Raw genomic sequence first — 21,351 nt, 5'->3', positions numbered from 1 at the left:
GACTTTTCTGTCAAGGCGTTTACACTCCAGTGGGGAGACAAGGAGGCAATAGGAAAGCAAAGCAAGGCTGTTGTGGACTGAGGTAACATCATCCATCCATAGGAAGGAATGTCATAAGGACCAAAGCATGGGGCTTGAGAGTAGCTGGGTAAGGAAGAGGATATTGTAGTGTGATCAAGGAAATCCTCGCTGAGGAGGTGGCATTTGAGCTAAGAGACAGAAGCGGTAAGGAAGTGGATAAACAAAAAAGACAGGTAGGTGGGAGGGAGGCTCAAGAGGGAGAAGACATATGTATACCTGTGGCTGATTCATGTTGATATATGGCAGAAAGCAGCACAATATTATAAAACAAATATCTTGCAATAAAAAAAAAATTTAAGATTTTTTTTAAAAGGGGTGGGGGAGGAAGTTTATAAAAGGAAAACTAGAAAAATTAATACATCATGCTCAAATCCAGAAAAAAAAAATCATGTTCAAGTCCAGGGGAAAAAAAAAAAAAGGACAGGTGGAAGAGTTTCAGGTATCGGGAACAGTAAGTGCAAAGGCCTTGCAGCAGGATGTGCTTAATGTGACTAGAAACTGACAGAAAGCCCCCTGAGGGTTGGTGAGTCAAGAGATAAGATATGAGAGAGGCAAGAGCCCAGTCCAATCTGGTGGGATTTGAAGGCCAGAGCAAAGGAGTTCGAATTTTATGCTAAGAATAATGGAAAGGAACCAACTCTTAGAATCTCCTACTGTAAAATATTCCAGCCAATCCAAAGAGTATATACAGGTGTATATATATGTGATGTTTAATGAATAATTTTTTGAACACCCAGGTACCCTTCACTATTCCTTCTCAACACCATTTCTCACTCCTCCAGGGAGATACCAGTTGTCCTCAATTTTAATTCATAATTTTGCCTTTCTTCCTAATAATTACGGAGAGAAAGCAATACATTGCCTGGTTTTGAACTACATATAAATAGAACCATGCTACGTGTGTTCTTCTGCAATTTGCTTTCCTGTTCAACCTCACACGTTGTCAGAAAGGTCTGTGCTGGTGCACGTACCTGTGGTTTATTCCTTTCTCTGCTGCACCGTACTCCACTGGACCATAACTGCATACTCAGCTACTGTCAGGGTTTATCTTTTCTCCCGGGACAGGACATTATTCGATTTTCTAATGTTGAATCAACTATGCATTATTGGGGTAAACCTTTTTGAAAACTGTGGTTGGATTCCATTTGCTGATATTTTGTTTAGGATTTTTGTTTCCGCACTGGCAGATCAGCTTGACCTGTCATTTTCCTTTCCTGCCTTGTTGCTTTTGGGGTCAAGATTGCACATTCCCCATAAAGTGACCTGGGGAGTGTTTCTCCTTTTACTCTCCAGAGCACTTGTATAAGACAGAGAAAACCATGGAAAGATTTCATCAGTGTGACTGCCATATCATCATCCTTTTGCAGCCCCATTCTTTGCTTCAGAGTCTTGGCTTCTTTTGATACAACTTTTCTCGCATGTGCCTTCTCCCCCAAAGCAAAGAAAACAGTGCCTCCCCCGTGAGTACCTCAGCTTGACATGCTCACAGCGTACTTAGAAAGCTGCTTTTCTGTTTTTTTACAGGTGGGTCCTTAACACAAGATTTTAGCATGAAGAGTTGTCAACTGCCTCCCCAGCTAACCACAGGTAGGTGCCTCTCTTAACTGGCTCACAGCTGTCTTGAAAACCTAAATACAGGATCATTCGCTCATCTCTTAGGGCTGCCTCGAACCTGAGCTGTGACGGATCCAATTCCTGGGTCCCGAGGTGAGTCTGGGCCAGCTGGGACCCCAGGCTGCTTACCAAGGCTGCTCTGTTTTAAGGACATCTTGGAAACTATGTGGCCCAAATCCTCTAAGCACAAAATTAGCTTCTTTCCATTATTTTTGAAAGGGAAAGAACACCATGCTAAATATAACGTGGGTCAACAAGCCAGAAACAAGATAAATAGCCACCAGCTGCACATTGGGGAGCTGGGTCTCCACGCCCCTCGGTGAACCTTCGAGGTCCTGGTTTCCAGAGGGTGGGAGGAACCAGCGAACGATCTGAAGCTACCGTTGGATACAAAACCCTGCTGCAAACCCAAGAAACAAATGCCTTCATTTTGTTTTCTTATTTGAAAAACAACACATTTCTGTGTTTTCCTCCCAAGAAGAAAAAGAAAAGAAAAAACATTCTGATCCCAACACCCAGAGAAAATAGCTATAAACATTGTGGCTCGTATCATTCGAGTGTTTTGAAATTTAATATAACACATTCAGTGGTGTCTCTCCCAGGCTTTTACTCCCCACTATCATTCTTTCTTTTTAGATGTTCCTTCTGTAGTGCTCCCCACCCCGCCACTCCATGAAACTTTAAGACCAGATAGGCCACGTGCAGGACCACAGACTTTTGTAACAACTAAGATTATTTTACACCATCCCCAAGGGCCAATGTTCCCCCTTGTGGGGTGAGCGCACCCCATGGAGAATGCAGGCTTTAAATAATATTAAATAACAAACCTTCCTGTAGGAACTCACTGTGTGCTGGTCACATACTGTTCTGAGTACTTTATGTACATTTACTTGTTGACATCATAACTTTCCTATGAGGTTGAGTCCTAGAGAGCTTTTATCTGCATCTTAACAGTTGTGGAAACTGAGGCACAGAGAGATTAAGTCGTTTGTCCAAGGTCACTCAGCTGGGAAGGTGCAGAGAGCCCAGGCAGCCTGGTTCCACAGCTCACACTTAACCACCAAGCTGTGTTGCCTTAAGACAACACATTCTAACTGTAAAAAAAATTCAAACTACAGAAATAGAGTATGTAGGTCTTTTGTCTCTAAAAAAATACAGAAACAGTAAAAGTTACACTTCCTAGGCCCCCTTCATCCCCAGAAACAATCTTTGGCACAAGTTTGGAATGTGTCTCTCATCTGGGATTTTACATATATGTTTACATATATGAAAATATATTGCCTCTTTATTTTAACGTAAGTAAAATCATTCAGCCTTTTCCCCTATATATTTATATGACTAATACATGCCCACGTATAGAGCTTTATAAAAATTAGGATCACACTGAACATACTCTTATTTGATTTTAAAATGTATCATTAGCTGCTTTGAGACCATAATTCAGTAAGTGCATATTTTATTTAACCAGATCCAGACTACTGGGTGTTTAAGTAGTTTCTAGTTTCCCACTGCTATCAAGTTATGATGAATATCCTTGCCCTGTACATAATTCTTAGAAGTTGGAATGACAGAGCCTGAGGGTATAAACATTTTTGAAACTTTTGATCCCTAAATGCCAAAACTTGCCACCCAGAAAAACTGTATGAAATCGCCCATCCCAACACCCTCACCCACACTGAGTATTAGTGCCTGTTTTCAGTCATTGACAACAGGCCAAAAATGTGTTCATTCTGAGCTTTTTCATCTCTGCCCGTGTCCTTCATCAGGGGCCTGTTTTACTCATGTGACAGCATAAGGCAAAACTTGAATTGAGAATGAATGAGAACAAGGAGCCAGTTAGGGTAACGTCACTCACATCACTGGTTTAATTAACAGGTTGTCAGCCTCCCTGGTAAGAGGCCTGGCTGTCCAGGCCTGAGCAGGTGCTCAGTAAATAGTTTCTTCTCTCCTGCTTCCAGCACAAGGCTCAGGCTGCATCTCTCTACCACTGAGCCCCCCAATTCTGACCTTTGTCTCCAATCCATTTGGCAGAACCGAGGCATTGCTAGGGCTGCGAAACCCCTCAGCCTTCCCTTTGCTGACCATGAGTGATGTGAGAACCACACCGCCTTGTGTATACAGTAGGTGATTAGCAGCTGGACTCACTGCAAGTGTCTCCAACAGGATTCTTGTTCAGTGTTCTGCATGTACACACGTATATGGTCATACACTGGTACACGGGCATGTGTGTGCATGTATGTACGCACTTGTGCCCACCCATATAGTATAGCACATTCAGGAGGCAGACCCTAATATGTGAAGTGGGGCTTCTCTCTCACAAGATTCTCCATATGCCCTCCAGCCTGAGTTAGGACCCCCGGCTGCCTAGTGCCACAGTTCCTATACTTTCTTCTCATTATTTTTTTAATTTTTAAAATTTTGTTACTTTATTTTTGGCTGTGGGTCTTCATTGGTTTTATTTTGTGGGTCTTTGTTGCTGCGGGGACTTGAGTCGCAGCGAGAGGGGGCTTCTCTAGTTAACGCTTCTCAATGTGGTAGCTTCTCTTGTTGCAGAGCCAGGCTCTCGGGCACATGGGCTCAGTAGTTGTGACTCCCGGGCTCCAGAGCACAGGCTCAGGACTTGTGGCCCACGAGCTTAGCTGCCCCGTGACATGTGGGATCTTCCTGGATCAGGGCTCGAACCCGTGTCTCCAGCATTGGCAGGCAGATTCTTGGCCACTGAGCCACCAGGGAAGCCCTTTTTAATATTTTTTGATGTGATAAAAATCACATAAAGCATGCTATTGTAACCATATTTAACTGTGCAGTTCAGTGGCACTAAGCACAGTCACATTGCTGTGCAGCTCTCACCATCATCACCATCATCCATCTCCTGAATCTTTCATCTTCCAAAACTGAAACTCTGTCCCCATTAAACACTAAGTCCCCATTCCCCCTCCCCACCTCCACCCCTTGGCCCCTGGCATCTACCAGTGTACTTTCTGACTCTATAAATTTGACTGTTGTAGGTACCTTATATAAGTGGGGAGAAGGCAATGGCAACCCACTCCAGTACTCTTGCCTGGAAAGTCCCATGGATGGGGGAGCCTGGTGGGCTGCAGTCCATGGGGTTGCGAAGAGTCAGACACGACTGAGTGACTTCGCTTTCACTTTTCACTTTCACCCATTGGAGAAGGAAATGGCAACCCACTCCAGTGTTCTTGTCTGGAGAATCCCAGGGACGGGGGAGCCTGGTGGGCTGCCGTCTATGGGTCGCACAGAGTCGGACACGACTGAAGTGACTTGGCAGCAGCATATAAGTGGAGTCAGGTGGCGCCAGTGGTAAAGAATCTGCCTGCCAGTGCAGAGATGTAAGAGATGTGGGTTTGGTCTCCTGGAGGAGGGCATGGCAACGCACTCCAGTATCCTTGCCTGGAGAATCCCATGGACAGAGGAGCCTGGTCGGCTACAGTCCATGGGGTCCCTAAGAGTCGGACACGGAAACAACTTAGCACCCAATGTAATTGGAATGCCTTCTTAAGATTAACTTAATATATGTCCTAAAAACAGATTATGCCTTATTTTTCCTCTCTCTCTCTCCCTACTTTATTGTTATTCCCTGTGGACTGTTCTCCTGCTGGCCTGAAACCTCCCCACTAATACTTAATTTGTTCATCAGTATTTCTCTAGTACTGAACACTGCTTAGCAGGTACATGTGAAATATTTGTTGAGTGGGAGAAAAAAAAAGAAGAAGGAATGGACTTCAAGCCGATAGAAGATGTTATCCCAATTATTTTTAGAGTATTTTTGAACAAAGTGGCCAGTTTCAGATGGAGCCCAGTGCTTGATGAGAAAATATCTCGGCAGCATCAGATTTCATGTGGCCTGGTTAGCCGTCTTTTTGCAAGGAGCAGAAAGAATGTGGAATGGCAAATAGGGCCTTGCCCATCTAAACAGCTGTAAAGTTTTACTGTTCTGCAAAGATTGCTATGGCAGGGATAATGTATTGAGGAGTAATTAGCCAGGAGCCTCACTCGCTGGTCCTCCAGCCCCCTGAAAGTGTTCTAATCTCAAACGTTCCAAGTCACTGGCCTATCAGGCTCCCTCTCCCTGCCGGCAAATTGTTACGGACTCCCAGCTGATTGATCCCATGAGCGCAAGGTCTCGGAGCTACTTCACAAGAGAGGGTTTTTCATCCAGCTGGGCACAACAGCTAAGATGATGGATGTGCAGGTTTCTGCCCCTTTAAGAAAAGCAAAACTCGGAATTTCCCTGGCAGTGCAGTGGTTAAGGCTCCCAGGTCCACATACAGGGGGCACAGATTCCATTCCTTGGTTGGGGAACTAAGATCCCGCATGCCACACATGCCGTGCCAGCCAAAAATAAATGGAAAAGCACCCTTTAAGAGAGAAGAAAAAAAAAAAGGTAAAACTCCATGTGGCTGAAAAGAAGCATGCCTTGCAGGACAGCTTCATCTGGCTATTTCATTCATTTGATTTAGCAGGCATTGGGGGAGGGAGGGTGCTGCTATGTTCCAGGAGCAGAGTGAAAAAGATGTGATCACAGAAAGAAAGAGATTTGCCACAGAAGATCCTGGGGGCTTGCGGGAGACACAGAAGGGCAGCTGAGCAGAGTTGATCAGAGGAGGGCAGAAACGCTGGAGGGAGTTTGCGAAGGGGGGCGAGGTGCAAGATGAGTGGGAGAGGCAGGGTCAGGTTGAGCCCACCACGAGCAGGATTCCAAGGAGCCTGGATTTTGTGCTGCAGACCGTGGGAAGCCACTGAGGGTGGAACACATCACAGTAGGCCCCTTCGACTGGGTTACATCACGACTGATGCCGGTCAGCCAGGCAATATTGACATGGCTCAGGCAAGCCATGGTTCACTCACCGTAGCTGGTGAGAGGGTGAGATTGTACTGCACTTCACTAAATCCCAGAAAATATCTGGATGACCTGCAGCTCTGACCTTTCTGGCCTCCCGCAGGGAAAGGTCTGGCTTCTCCTTTTCAGATGGGGGAGGCAGATCACAGAAGGAGCAGGGGCACGTAAGACGTCTGGAATGCATCAGAGGCGAGCCCAGCCCGGGCCGTGACTCAGTCCTGCCTCCCCCTACCCCCCAACCCCCCCCCACCCCGCCCCTAGTGAGGAGTACAGCCACCGCATTCAGCAGAGCGCCTTGAATCAGAAATGACTTTGCTCTCTCCTCTCTGCTTTCCTCACAGACCTCCCGGACGCAGCCGTCCACACAGGGTGCCTCATGTTGGCTTGCAACCATCCCTCGAGAGTCCAGCCGCCGTTTTTTTAGTGTGGCCCTAGGGCTTTCGTTCAGGCCGTTTTGTTGTAGCTGCTGCTTTTTATTTATTTATTTTCTCTCTTTGAACCCGGACCTTGCCCCGCTCCTGCTGGCATGATGGCCCAGTCCAAAGCCAACGGCTCGCACTATGCGCTGACCGCCATCGGCCTGGGGATGCTGGTCCTTGGGATCATCATGGCCATGTGGAACCTGGTCCCTGGGTTCAGCACCGCAGAAAAGCCGGCTGCTCAGGGGAACAAGACGGAGGTAGGAAGCGGCATCCTTAAGAGCAAGACCTTCTCTGTGGCCTACGTGCTGGTCGGGGCCGGCGTGATGCTGCTCCTGCTCTCCATCTGCCTGAGCATCCGGGACAAGAGGAAGCAGCGGCAGGGCGAGGAGCTGGCACACATCCAGCACCCGGGGGTCGAACCGCACACCCACGAGGAGGACAGGTGAGGATGGCTGACCGGACCCGGACGGGGGATGGACATGCACACCCACATGCATAGCCACAGGCTCAGGACTCAGCAATGGTGAGAACATTTTAATCTAAGGGGCTGTCTCCCATGACCGCTTCTGTGGAACAGTTTATTGTTTTACAAATGACTTTATCTTTTGATCCCAGAGTTTCCCAAATAATACAGTTTGAATGAATGATTACAGTTGTGTCAAGATTTTGACACACCCCCCAGGGAATCTGCATGGCACCTGGGGTGGCTGGAGCCTGCCCCCTGGAAGCTTGTCCATGTACCCCAGTGTCCTGGATGTTTATGCTTTGAGATGAAAGGTTGGGAAGCAAGGTTCTATTTGACCAAAAATGCTACATTTAAAAAGCAAGTGCTAAATTGGGGGCATAAGATAAAAGTTGATACCCCAAGTATAAAAAGAGCACTATTGTATATAAAACTGATAACTGATGAGAACCTACTGTATAGCATGGGGTGGGGTGGGGGAAAGAAGGTACAGTCTGTTTGTTCAGTTCAGTTCAGTCACTCATTCGTGTCCGACTCTTTGCGACCCCATGATTCGCAGCACGCCAGGCCTCCCTGTCCATCACCAACTCCTGGAGTTCACTTAGACTCACGTCCATCCAGTCAGTGATGCCATCCAGCCATCTCATCCTCTGTCGTCCCCCTCTCCTGCCCCCAATCCCTCCCAGCATCAGAGTCTTTTCCAATGAGTCAACTCTTCGCATGAGGTAGCCAAAGTACTGGAGTTTCAGCTTTAGCATCATTCCTTCCAAAGAAATCCCAGGGCTGATCTCCTTCAGAATGGACTGGTTGGATCTCCTTGCAGTCCAAGGGACTCTTCAAGAGTCTTCTCCAACACCACAGTTCAAAAGCGTCAATTCTTCGGCACTCAGCCTTCTTCACAGTCCAACTCTCATATCCATACATGACCACAGGAGAAACCATAGCCTTGACTAGACAGTCTGTTTGTAGGACAGATATTAAGTTAACCTTAAAAATGCATTCCAGTATCCAGCAGATGCAAATACTGTTTGATTCCACTTAGACAAGGCACCTAGAATAGTACCTCACATTCATAGAGTTAGAAAGTACATTGATAGATGCCAGGGCCCAGAGGCTGGGGAGGTGGGAGGTAGGGGTAGGGATGGGGAATGGAGACTTAGTGTTTAATGGGGAGAGTTTCAGTTTAGAGAGGTGAAAAATTTGGGAATTGGATGATGGTGAGACATGCACAACACTGTGAATGTGCTGCTGCTGCTGCTGCCGAGTCTCTTCATCATGTCCAACTCTTTGCGACCCCATAGACGGCAGCCCACCAGGCTCCCCTGTCCCTGGGATTCTCCAGGCAAGAACACTAGAGTGGGTTGCCATTTCCTTCCCCAGTGCATGAAAGTGAAAAGTAAAAGTGAAGTCGCTCAGTTGTGTCCAACTCTTTGCAACCCCATGGACTGCAGCCCACCAGGCTCCTCCATCCATGGGATTTTCCAGGCAAGAGTACTGGAGTGGGTTGCCATCGCCTTCTCCGGTGAATGTGCTAGTACCACTGAAATATACAGTTAAAATATGGTTAAAATAGTATGCTTTATATTATGTGACTTTTATTACAATAAAAAAAAATTTTTTTTTAAGATCCCTTTCAAATGAATGTTAAAGAACACACAGTTGGAAAATGGACCAAGAACACAAACAAGCATTTCATAGACATTCAAATGATAGTTGTTCAGTCTCATTAGTCAGGAAATACAAACAACCAACAAAAGGCACTGTAAGTCTTTGCCTATCTACTGGCCAACATAGACTGTCCTCTGGATTAGAGATTTGTAAGGAAGTGGGTTGCTAATGAGGGGCTGATTGACATAACCTTACTGAAGGGGAATTCACTGTAACTGGCCGTTTTAATGATGTGTGCACCTATCAATTATCTTCCTAAGAGCTTATCTTTGGGACACAGTCACACAAGTGCAAAGGGGTCTGTACTCATAGATTTATCAGAGCATTGCTGAAAATAGCATAGACAGATGTGACTACTAAATATCCATCAGTTGAGCTAAATTATAACATGCCCATTCAGTAGAATTCTCTGCAGCCACTGCCAATCTATATTTGCTAATGTGAATCTGTTGTATCTCTGAGAAAAGCAGGTTTATAACACAGCATGTTAAGGTCTTCATCACGTCAGACGTTGTGGCTATGGGACTAGAGAAGGATCTAGAAAGGTGTATAGCAGAATGTTGTTATTGTTCAGCTGCTAAATTGTATCCAACCCTTTACAATCCCATGGACTGAAGCACACTAATCTTCCCTGTCCTTCACTATCTCCCAGAACTTGCTCATTCTCAAGTCCATTGAGTCAGTGATGCCACCAACCATCTCATCCTCTGTTGCCCCCTTCTCCTCCTGCCTTCAATCTTTCCCAGCATCAGGGTCTTTTCCAATGAGTTGGCTCTTCCCATCAGGTGGCCAAAGTATTGAAGCTTCAGTTTCAACCTCAGTCCTTCCAATGAATATTCAGGACTGATTTCCTATAGGATTGACTGGTTTGATTTCTTTGCAGTCCAAGGGACTCTCAAGAGTCTTCTCCAATACCACAACTCAAAAGCATCAGTTCTTCAGTGCTCAGCCTTCTTTGTGGTCCAACTCTCACATCATACATGACTACTGGAAAGATCATAGCTTTGACTATATGGACCTTTGTTGGCAAAGTGATGTCTCTGCTCCTTAATATGCTGTCTATGTTTGTTATAGCTTTTCTTTCAAAGTGCAAGCGTCTTTTAATTTTGTGGCTGCAGTCACCAACCGCAGTGATTTTGGAGTCCAAGAAAATAAAATCTGTCACTGTTTCTACTTTTTCTCCGTATATTTGCCATGAAGTGATAGGACCAGATACTATGATCTTAGTTTTTTGAATGTTGAGTTTTAAGCCAGCTTTTTCACTCTCCTTTTTCACCCTCATCAAGAGGCTCTTTAGTTCCTCTTCACTTTCTGCCATTAGGTATCATCTGCATATCTGAGGTTGTTGATATTTCTCCCAGCAATCTAAGTATTTTTATATTCTTTATTAAATTTTTCTGTAGTGTTTGAATTTTCAGTAAGAATGTCTTATCTTTCTAGTGGTATGGGAATTGTTTTTATTTTGGAAAAATTAAACAAATTTTCTGAAAGTGAAAGATAGGAAGGCATATTCTAGAAAACTTGGGAAATACAAAAAAGAACAAAGAAGGAAAACTAGTCACCTATCATTAAAGGTATGACCAAGTCACTTGACCTCAGTGTATCTGTTTTCCCATCCATAAAATGAAAACTGTTAACATCCCCTGCCTTTTAGCCTCATATGTAACAGCATGCCAGGTGGGCTATTCTGATGCCCAGATGGACGTCCTTTGACCATAGACAACATAAACATACATGAAACAGGTGCCAATTTGAAGCAAAATGGTTGTTCCTGGGTGGAGAAAGAATATCTGGAATATAGAATTTACATGTATCTCAAATTATTCTGTAATTTCCCATCCATAAAATGGGTATACCAATATTGGTCTGGCCAAAAAATTCATTTGGGTTTTCCATATTGTCCAGTGGAAAAACCCAAACAAACTTTCTGGCTAACCCAATAGTACCTAACTCATAGTGTCTTTAGGAAGATGACATTAGTTTATACGTACTTAGAACAGTGTCTGGAGAAGGAAATGGCAACCCACTCCAGTATTCTTGCCTGGAGAATCCCAGGGACGGGGGAGCCCAGTGGGCTGCCATCTATGAGGTCGCACAGAGTTGGACACGACTGAAGCGACTTAGCAGCAGCAGCAGCAGCAGCAGAACAGTGTCTGGCTTGTAGCCAACAGGTGAAGTGATAGCTCTTATTCCTCCTTGGATACACCTGTTGTTAACAAGGCTGGTATCCGGGGTCCCGGTGGCAATGTGTGGTCTGGGATCCGTCTCTTTGTGATCGTAAGCGACTTGAGCACATGCTAACCGTCCCATGTTTGTGTTGGTGTCTTGCAGCCAGGAGGAAGAGGAGGAGGCCTCCTCACGGTACTACGTCCCCAGCTACGAGGAAGTGATGAACACAAACTACGCAGAAGCGAGGGACGTGGACCAGAACCCCCGGATGAGCATCTCTCTCCCCTCCTATGAGTCCTTGACGGGGCTGGATGAGACGAGTCCCACCACAACCAGGGCCGACGTGGAGACCAGCCCAGGGAATCCCCCTGACAGGCAGAACTCCAAGTTGTCCAAACGCCTGAAGCCGCTGAAAGTGAGAAGGATAAAATCCGAAAAGCTTCACCTCAAAGACTTTAGGATCAACCTGCCAGACAAAAACGTGCCTCCTCCCTCCATCGAGCCTTTGACACCCCCCCCACAGTACGATGAGGTCCAGGAGAAGGCCCCTGATGCCCGGCCCCCCGACTGATGGCCCCTCCCGGGCAGATTCCCTCCTGTTTCTCGTCCTCTGCACCAACAGACCCCGAATGAAGCCACTTCAGCCACAGTTGAGAAGCTGAGGGGCCAGGTGTGTACTTAGCTATTTGGATGGGCCAGGAGCTGATGGCGTTCTAGGACTGGGGAGTGACTCTGGGGTCCCCGGGACCTCCGGTCGCAGGTGCATCGGAAAGAGCTGCTGCCTCAGATCTTGTGAAGCTGTGACCCCATCCAGGGAAGCAGTGCCGGCATCTTCCCCTTTGTCCTTCCTTGACGTTGAATTGCTGGGGACAATCCTCCTCCTTCTGATTAGGAAAGGATATGTAGCAACTGGCTTAGATCATGGCTTTGTTTTGCTTCCACGAGGACTGTTTGTTTCCCAAAGAAAATAAGTTATGTCTTCACTTTCTCCTTAGAGTCCTGCACTGTCAGTAGGAAAGATGACTGGCTTTACAGAAAGGACATGCCCATATCATGAATTAAGCTGAACAAGAGGCTGGATGATTACATGGGGGTGAGACCCAGGTGGGGTTCTCAGAGCCCCTGATGCCATCGGTTGTTTTGAGGCCTCAAGACCTGAGGATGCGTAAGATCCTAGTCTCAATTGGTAGGCTTTTACTAGTCTCTCCTATGTATTGGCAAAAAAAAAAGGAAAGCCATCTGAGATGTTCTGTTCCTTCTAAAATGGCGTGCAACTGAGCTTTTTGTAATAAAATATTTTATATGTCGTACATTTGGTGCTAGATTACCTTAACAGCTTTTCCAACACTGACTTGCTTAGGGAGAAATCTCACCAATGAGAACAATTCGAGCTAATATATCCTGAACACTTAGTATACGCCAGGTGCTATGCTAAGCCCTTCACATATTTATCCCTTTTCAACTGTACCCAAGCCGGGTATTGGGCTTCCCAGGTGGTGCTAGTGGTAAAGAATCTGCCTGCCAATGCAGGAGACACAAGAGATTCTTCAATCTCTGGGTCAAGGAGATCCCCTGGAGTAGGAAATGGCAACCTGCGCCAATATTCTTGACTGGAAACTTTTGTGGAAAGAGGAGCCTGGCAGGCTACAATCCATGGGGCTGAACACAACAGAGCACACACCCACACAAGCCAGGTATTCCTACTGTGGGTTAGTTCATGGAGAATCAGGTTAATTAAGGGGCCCCATGTCATACCGCTAATAAGTGGCAGAGCTGGGATTTGAACCTAGGCCCCCAGGGCCTGAGTTCTTCCACAATCTACTGTGCCAGTCTGTGGAAAGGGCTCTTTCAGACTTTAAATGAGGACTTGTGTGTCCCAAGAGCTGAGAGTGTCCCTGTCAACCCACATGCCCAACAGAAAGTTCTGGATATTTAGACAGCAAGTCCAAAGTTCCCTTTCTGGGACATGGTTAAGTCCAGTGGTTAACACTCCATGCTTCCAATGTCAGAGGCATGGGTTCAGTTCCTGGTTGAGGAAGTTCCGCATGCCATGTGGCATGGCCAAAAATAAAAGCCAAAATAAAACACAAAGTTCCCTTCCTGGTGTTGATGAGCCTGGAGCTGGCTGCTAGGGGTCTGTGTGGCTAGGAGCATGGCTGAGAGAGCAAATTCTCAGGCCCTGAATGTTTTCCTAAAAGCTCCTGTGGGAGGGAAGGAGCAGCCATTAGAAGGTCAAGCACCTTCTTATAACAGAATTGGCTGCAGTGCCGAAATCCCAACCTTTCATTTCCTCATGTAAATCCATCTATAAACAGGAAGCTACCAGTGTCTGCTTGGTGGCCTGGGATACCTGGAGGCCTGGTCTGGTCCCAGCCCACCCCTGAGCCACCCAGGGCCTCTCCGTGTATCTCTGGGCTGGACTTGCTCTTCAGTTACTCCTAATGCTTCCCCCTGATTGGAGGACAAACAGGAGGAAAAAAGAAAGGGGAGGAACAAGGTTCCAAATGAGCTGAGAAATGACCTTCTAGGGACTTCCCTGGTGGTCCAGTGATTAAGAATCTGCCTCCCAATGGAGGGGACGCAGGTTCGATCGCCTGGTTGGGGAACTAAGCTCCCACATGCCACAGGGCAACTAAGCCCACGCATCACCACTATGGAGCCTGCGTTCTGGACCCTGTGGTCTGCAACAAGAGAAACCTACATGCCACGGTGAAGATCTGGCACAAGCACAATAAAAAACAAGTGACCTTCTACACGGGCTCTCGATCTGGTCTCTGGCAGACATCTGTCAGGGGGTCTGCCCAGCCTAGACCCTCCTCAGGGGAGAAGGGCGTTTGGGACTTGCAGTAGGTTGATCCATGGCTCCAAAGATCTCAGGCTCTAATCCCTAAGACTCAAGAACATCACCTTACAAGGTAAAGTTTTGCAGATGCAATGAAATTAAGGATTTTTGACTTGAGCTTATCCTGGATTATCCAAGTGGGTCCTAAACCCATCCAGAAGTATGCCTGAAGAGACAGGAGGAAGCTATTATATACACAGGAGAGGAGACAGTGACCATGGAGGCAGAGACTGGAGTGATGCACCCACAACTCAAGGGACACCCACAGCCGCCAGAGCCGGAAGAGACATGGAACCGTTCCTCCCTAGAGCACTCACAGGAGTTCAGTCCTTCTGAAACACCTTGATTGCAGCCCAGCTGATGCCGACTTGGGGCTTTCAGCCCCCAGAACTGTTAAGAGAGTAAGTTTGTTGTTTTAGACCACAAAGCTCATGGGAATTCATTACAGTGACTTTAGGAAACCAACAAGGGACTCAATCTTCAACTCATTAGAGACCAGCCCTTGCTTTGATCTGAATGCTTCTGGACTCATCCTATAAGTGAGTGCTGTAGAAATTGGGGGCTTCCTAGGTGGCGCACAGTGGTAAAGAATCTGCCTGCCAAAGCAGGAGAAACAAGAGATGTGGCTCTGATCCCTGGGTCGGGAAGAGTCCCCTAGAGAAGGAGATGGCAACCTGCTCCAGTATTCTTGCCTGGCAAATTTCATGGATAGAGGAACCTGATGGGCTACAGTCCATGAGGTTGAAAAAGAGTCGGACATGACTGAGCACATGCACACACACACGCACACACGGAAATTTCATCAACGACCCTATTTGTTTTGTATGTTTGGAAACAATCAAGTAGAAAATTATTTTATGTTCCTCAGAGAATATATTGTGGACACTTAGTAGGTAAACTATGGAGCATGGATTCACCTCTGTCTAAAAGCAAGGCAGAGAGAATGTTAGCTGGGAAAGTAGCAATAAGTTATCTGCAATGTTAAAACCAAAGCAGGATGTCACTTTCACCTTAAAATTCCCCAAGGCACACTCATCCCGTTTGTTCACTGGTTCAGACTTATCAGAGCTTTCTATCTATTGACTATTAAGAAAAAAAGAGAGAGCTATAAAGGTAAAAACCAGAAGACCCTGGCCCGCCCTTTTCTCTCCATTGTGGTTTTGTTCTTAAGGAAAATATAAGAAAGGCAGGGACTTCCCTGGTGATCCAACGACCAAGACACCACGCTCCCAATGCAGGGGACCCAGATTTGACTCCTGGTCAGGAATCTATTAATAGATTCCATATGCTGCAACTTTAAAAAAAACCCTACATGTTGCAACTAAGAGCCGGTGCAGCCAAATAAATAATCTTTTATAAAAGAGGAAGAAAGGCAGAGAAGCAGGGCAAGGGGGAAAAGTCAAGAAGCCACCCACCTCTTCTTGGGCACTAACTGGTCCCAAGGCTATGAAAGAGGAAAGAAAATTCCCCATTACCACTCCCACCCCACCCAAAAGGAAGAATCTCAGCAGCCATGTCAGTGTCCTGTGACCTCCACCCTCTCAAGTCACAGCTGGTAGGTATGTGTTCACCTGACCCAGGAGAACCAATCAGAAGCTGGGCTAGGCTCGGCTCATCTCTCCCAGTTCCTGGAATGGAGAGGCTGGCTGGGCGATGTGGTCTCAGGGAATAGGGGGCCACAAGTGAGTGAAGCAGGGCAAGTTGCTCAGCAGAGAGGGAAGCTGAGTACTGAAACAGGCAGAGGTGAAGATGAGACTTCAGAGATGACTGTCTCTCGACGACTTTCTGGTCCTTGGTCCTGGTCCCTTGGTTAGCCCTGCTGTACATCTGCTCCTGGGTTCCACAAAAGATGCTGTGTCATGCCAGTAAATTCCCCCTTTTAAGCTCTGATCCTAAGTTTAGCCCAAGCCCTTGAAGGCGGGCACTGCCTTTGCATCATAGGCAGTGCTGGTCTCACAGTGGACACTCCACTTGGTCTCGGTTCTGATTTTCACTTTTCTCAGACTGGTTACAGTGCTGATGAAGGGGAGCCACAAGCAGGTGACAGAGGCAGAGGATCCTGTTGGAACATGACTGTAACTGCAGCCCAGAACACTGCCTGGTGTGTGTGTGTGCACAGCTAAGTCAGCTGGGTGCACCCACAAATACATATCGAGCTCCACAAATGCCTTATAAGCCAGGTACCATTCTGGGCTCTGGGGATAACATGAAGCCCTGCTCTCCATGGGAAAGGGTCTTGCTTGGACTGTTTCCCAAAGTGGGTCCCATGGCCTTGGGTAACAATGATCTTGGTCACTTTGGACTGGCTACTTGCTCTGGATATAATAAACGAAAATCATCAGGCAGCCAGGTACACAGAGAAAGCTGGTCTGCAAGAAGAGACTCGTGAAAATGGTCCATAGAAAGATCAGCTGGCTGGCTTCCCTGTTCTGGGTTCTCCTTTGTCTGACCTCTTTCACTGCCCTTTGGGTCTATAGGATGCCCCAGGCTGCTTTCAGTAAGTACTATTTTTGCTGAAATGAGTTGGAGTGGGATTCTGTTGCTTGCTGCCAAATGTCCTGAGATACCTTGGTTCCTGGGCTTCCTAGGTGGCTCAGTGGCAAAGAATCTGCCTGCCAACGCAGGAGATGCAGGTTCAAACCCAAGGTAGGGAAAATTCCCTGGAGGAGGAAATGGAAACCCACTCCAGGATCCTTTGCCTGGGAAATCCCATGGACAGAGGTGCCTAGAGGGCTACAGTCCATGGGGTCACAAAGAGTCGGACATGACTTAGCGACTGAACAGCAACAACAAAGCCTTGGTTCTGGATGGACACATGTGAGATGGCAAAGCCAAAGTAACCCCGCAAGTGCAGAGCAAAATTGAAAAGGCAACACAGCTTTATCCCTGGAAATGGATGGATCAATCAAGCCAAAGGCCACAAAGGACAGTACTCAAAGAGCCCTTCTGAGGATTAATGGTCTCATTCGTTGCCTTAAGGGCCCTGACAAGGCCCATTTAGCTTCTAGGACAAATCGCACTGAGTATTTAAGTGTAGATGTATGAAAGGACAGCCTCTGTTCTGTCTGCAAGCTCAGAGTGTGAGAGATGGGCTTTCAATCAGGGAGGATTTTGTTTTAATCCAAGCATCGCTGCTTCCTAGAAGGATGCGTGCATGCTAAGTTGCTTTAATCGTGTTGGACTCTGTGCGACCCTAGGGACTGAAGCCCACCAGGCTCCTCACTCCAAGGGATTCTCCAGGCAAGAATACTGGAGTGGGTTACCATGTCCTCCTCCAGGGGATCTTCCCAACCTAGGGATCAAACCCACATCTCTCAAGTCTCCTGCACTGGCAAGCAGGTTCTTTATCACTAGAAGGATGATCTTGGGCAAATAATTGGATCCTTCTGAGCCTTGATCTCTCCACCAGCAAAATGGAGGTGACTCATTTTGAGACGGGTGCCAGGTAAAGTGCCGAAGTGGCAGCTGCACAGACAGTGGGGGCCATGTGGTGGCTGTGACTAGACCGCAGTCCCCTGATGGAGAACTTGAAGATCCAAGCGCTACTCCAAGCGTGAGCCTCACAACCATTTCTCTTTTTTTAGATTTTAATTTATTTAATTACATAAATAAATAATAGGCTGCGCTGGACCTTTGTGACTGCGGGCAGGCTCTCTCTAGCTGTAGTGAGTGGGGGCTACTCTCTAGGTGCAGTGGCTTCTCTTACTGCAGAGTGTGGGCTCTAGAGCTCTCAGGCTTCAGTAGTTGTGGCAGATGGGCTCAGTAGTTGTGGCGGATGGGCTTGGTTGCCCCACAGCATGTGGAGTCTTCCTGGACCAGATTGAACCCTTGTCCCCTGCATTAGCAGGCAGTCCTCACAATCATTTCTGAAAACAGGTCTGGGGACAATTCACCAGGTGCCACCAATAGTTTGTAAGGAATCCTCACAGAAAGCCATCTCCAGGGAAACAGCTGCAGGGATGCATAGGTAAGGCCAGTTGAGGAAGTCCTGGGGTCAGCCTTGCAAGACTTGGTCTTCAAGGTAGATGATGGCAACTCCTGTTGCACAGAGTGGACAAGTCAGTCCACTTTGTTTTCAATCTAATGGCGAGTTGTCAGTGTATTCAGAACTGAGTGGCTGGTACTAAGAACGTGAGCACAACTCTAAGGGTTTTAGCCACCCTCTTCCTGTTTGAGTCCCCAACCATATTTCCCTGGATTATAATGGGTAGAAGGGGAAAACATCCTTGATGAGCTGTATTTAGGAATCCCCAAGTTAAGCAAAGTCTATTCATTCAACACATTTTTATAGAGAACCTACTATGAGCCACATGCATATAGTAGGGATAATACACACACACACACAAAAAAATGTGGATCATGTCCTGGCTGACACAGAAGCCATATTCTGGGTGGAGGGAGGACAGATAATAAATAAATCAAAATACGATGTCATGGCAGAAAACTAAAAGGATGTGAAGAAAAATGGGGCAGGAGAGGATCACCAATCTGGGTCATTAAGAAAAGTCTCCGAGGGAAGTAACACTGAGGAAAAGTGGGAAGTGAGCCACATAACTATCTGGGTGCAGAGAATTCCAGAAAATCTCTCCTACACGTGTGCACATTTTGAATCTCCAACCAGGTGCTGCAGCATCTTCCAAACCCATTTGGCCACTGAAACTTTTGTACCCACAAAGCATCTTTCAGGGTCAGCTTTCACAGAACATCCTTCAAGGAATAGTGATTGAACCAAACCCAATACTCTCTAGAGGGAGAAACAGGCCCAGAACAGACAAGGATTGGCCGAAGTCCTACAGCTCGCTGATGAATTTGTCCATCAGCTTTCTCTCTGTGTGCATTTAGATCGCAGATCACCAGCAAAGGCAAGCTACCAAGATGTCCCAGCACCTGACGGCAATAGGGAGAACCAGGTTGATGGGTCCAGGATGGGTCCCTGCACTTAGAACACCCAGCACAGACCTCATGTCCACTTCCCAGTAGGGAAGCTTGTGCCTCTGATGGGAAGCCTGCATCCCCTCGCGAGAGCCTCACGGTGGAGCGGCGGATGCTCTCCAAAGTTCTTGCCACCTGTGAGGGTGGCGGTTCACGAGACACAGCCGGACCATTCAGAGGTACCGTTCACATTGAGCCGACAGGAGAAAGCCATTCCCCCATCTCTTTGCTGCAATGCAGTTGGGCTAGAAAACGATGTCCTAGAACACTTGAAGCTGGATGGTACCTGACAGTGAGCAGCAGCACATCAGGCTCAGATCCTCCAATAATCAATGGAGGGCAGAGGTCAGGAAACCTGCTCTCTGGACACTGTGAAGCAAGCTGACCAAGAGAGGAAGGGAAACAGAAATACAGATTGTGCTATACATAGATACAAATTTATCCAGAAAAGCCACCAGAGAGAACACATATACACCCACAACAGACACCTTTAAAATGTAGCCCTGGCAGCAGAAGTTTCCTCGGGGCCAAGCCAGCTGACTGCTGTGTGTCTCATCAGACCCCCTGGAACTCTGCAGGTTCCAGGAAGGCAGCTAGGTGGATGACTTGCTGATACAAGCCGACCCACTCCCAGACGCAACATGAGACAAAAGATTCTCGGCTCCCAGTGACACTGCTAAGGACTCAAGGCAATGCCAGAACTGAATGTTTTTACCTTAGATCAGTGGTTCTTAACCACTGGATTGATTTGCACCTACCCCCACCCAGGGGGCATTCGGCAAATTCATGGCTAGAGCGGGAGCTGCTGCTGCTGCTAAGTCGCATCTGACATCTAGGAGAGCAGGGATTCTGCCACGCACCCCCCAGTGCACAGGCCAGTACCCACAACAAAGAGCTGTTCTACCCCAAAGTCAACAGTGCCAAGGTTGAAAAACTCTGCTCTGGACAAAGGAAAATCCATCCTGCTGGGCAGTGAGGACTCCGCTCATAGAGCCTGGCTCCCCTGGCTTCAGTTACATCAAGAAGAAGCAGGAGGGACTTCCTGGTGGTCCAGTGGCTAAGACTCAGTGCTCCCAAAGCAGAAGGCCTGAATTCCATCCCTGGTTGGGAAACTAGATCCCACATGCCACAACTAAGGCCTGGTGCAACCAAATAAATAAATGTGTGTGTGTGTGTGTGTGTGTGTGTGTGTGTGTGTGTGTGTGCGTGTGCGCGCGCGCGCACTTTGTCATGTCTGGCTCTTTGGGACCCCATGGACTGTGGCCTGCCAGCTTTCTCTGCCCATGGAATTTTCCAGGCAAGGATACTGAAGTGAGTTGCCATTTCCTACTTCCAGTGATCCAAGGATGGAACCCACGTCTCTGGTGTCTCCTGCATTGGTAGGTGGATTCTTTACCACTAGCACCACCTGTGAAGCCCCAAATAAATAGATAAAAATTAAATATTTTTTAAAAGAAGCAGGAAACAATCATGCTTGGAGATCAGCCTGAGGGTGGTACTTACCATTTTTAAGAACTTTAAAGAACTGTCACTTTTACAAAGATTGTTTTCCGATCCGTGCCCAATGCGGACTATAAATTGAATTCTCCAGGGCATCATATAAACAAATATCTATTCCCTTTCTCCTTTTCTCTATTCCCTAGTCCTAACTCTGTGCATTGAAACCTGCAATTTATTAACTGTAATGTAAAAAATGTGAGAAAGAAAATAAAGTCAGTAGTAGTTACAAACTCAAGTCAACTTTGAGAAATTTTAGATTATTTAAAAGCCTACTTAGAACTAATGGACGGGTATGTAACAAAACAACTAGAATACAATTTGGGAAGCAAAAGTTATGGCAATAGGTCTTCCTTATCAGGAGAAAAAACAAAACAGAAACAACGTCAAACAATACAGCCTGCATCTCAGAGATAAAGTGAAAGTCATTCAGTTGTGTCTGACTCTTTGAGACGCCATGAACTGTAACCTGCCTGGCTCCTGTGTCTGTGGGATTCTCCAGGCCAGAATACTGGAGTGGGTTGCCATGCCCTCCCCTAGGGATCAAGCCCAGGTCTCCCACACTGCAGGCAGATTCTTTACCATAAGCTGGGCTCAATACTGTATACAATTTGGGAGGTGGGTGGGAACGTTAAACCCAAGAAAATGTTCTTAGTGTTTGTCTTCAAGATGTCTTACTTCAAAATGCATCCTAGACAATTGTGTCCAGTGAAGAAAAATCATCAGCATCTACTTTAACAAACCACAAAAGAGAGAAAAATAATATCATAAAGTGATAGCAAGCTCTTTCTTTCGCTTTTTC

General features: G+C 46.8%; 1 protein-coding gene across 1 annotated transcript in view; it reads left to right on the top strand.

Moving 5' to 3' along the window:
• TMEM51 (transmembrane protein 51) overlaps positions 1–12,524 on the top strand; it is a 55,994-nt gene extending 43,470 nt beyond the window's left edge. The window contains exons 2-4 of the mRNA XM_068986287.1: positions 1,606–1,668; positions 6,898–7,420; positions 11,441–12,524. Coding sequence (XP_068842388.1) covers positions 7,083–7,420; positions 11,441–11,849 — 747 coding nt within the window. The 5' untranslated portion in view covers positions 1,606–1,668; positions 6,898–7,082 and the 3' untranslated portion in view covers positions 11,850–12,524. The remainder of the gene's footprint in view (positions 1–1,605; positions 1,669–6,897; positions 7,421–11,440) is intronic.
• The last annotated feature ends 8,827 nt before the right edge of the window (positions 12,525–21,351 follow it).

Source organism: Capricornis sumatraensis, chromosome 14 (assembly GCF_032405125.1).
Source record: "Capricornis sumatraensis isolate serow.1 chromosome 14, serow.2, whole genome shotgun sequence".
NCBI lineage: Eukaryota > Metazoa > Chordata > Mammalia > Artiodactyla > Bovidae > Capricornis > Capricornis sumatraensis.
This window is presented reverse-complemented; position numbering and strand designations above follow the sequence as displayed.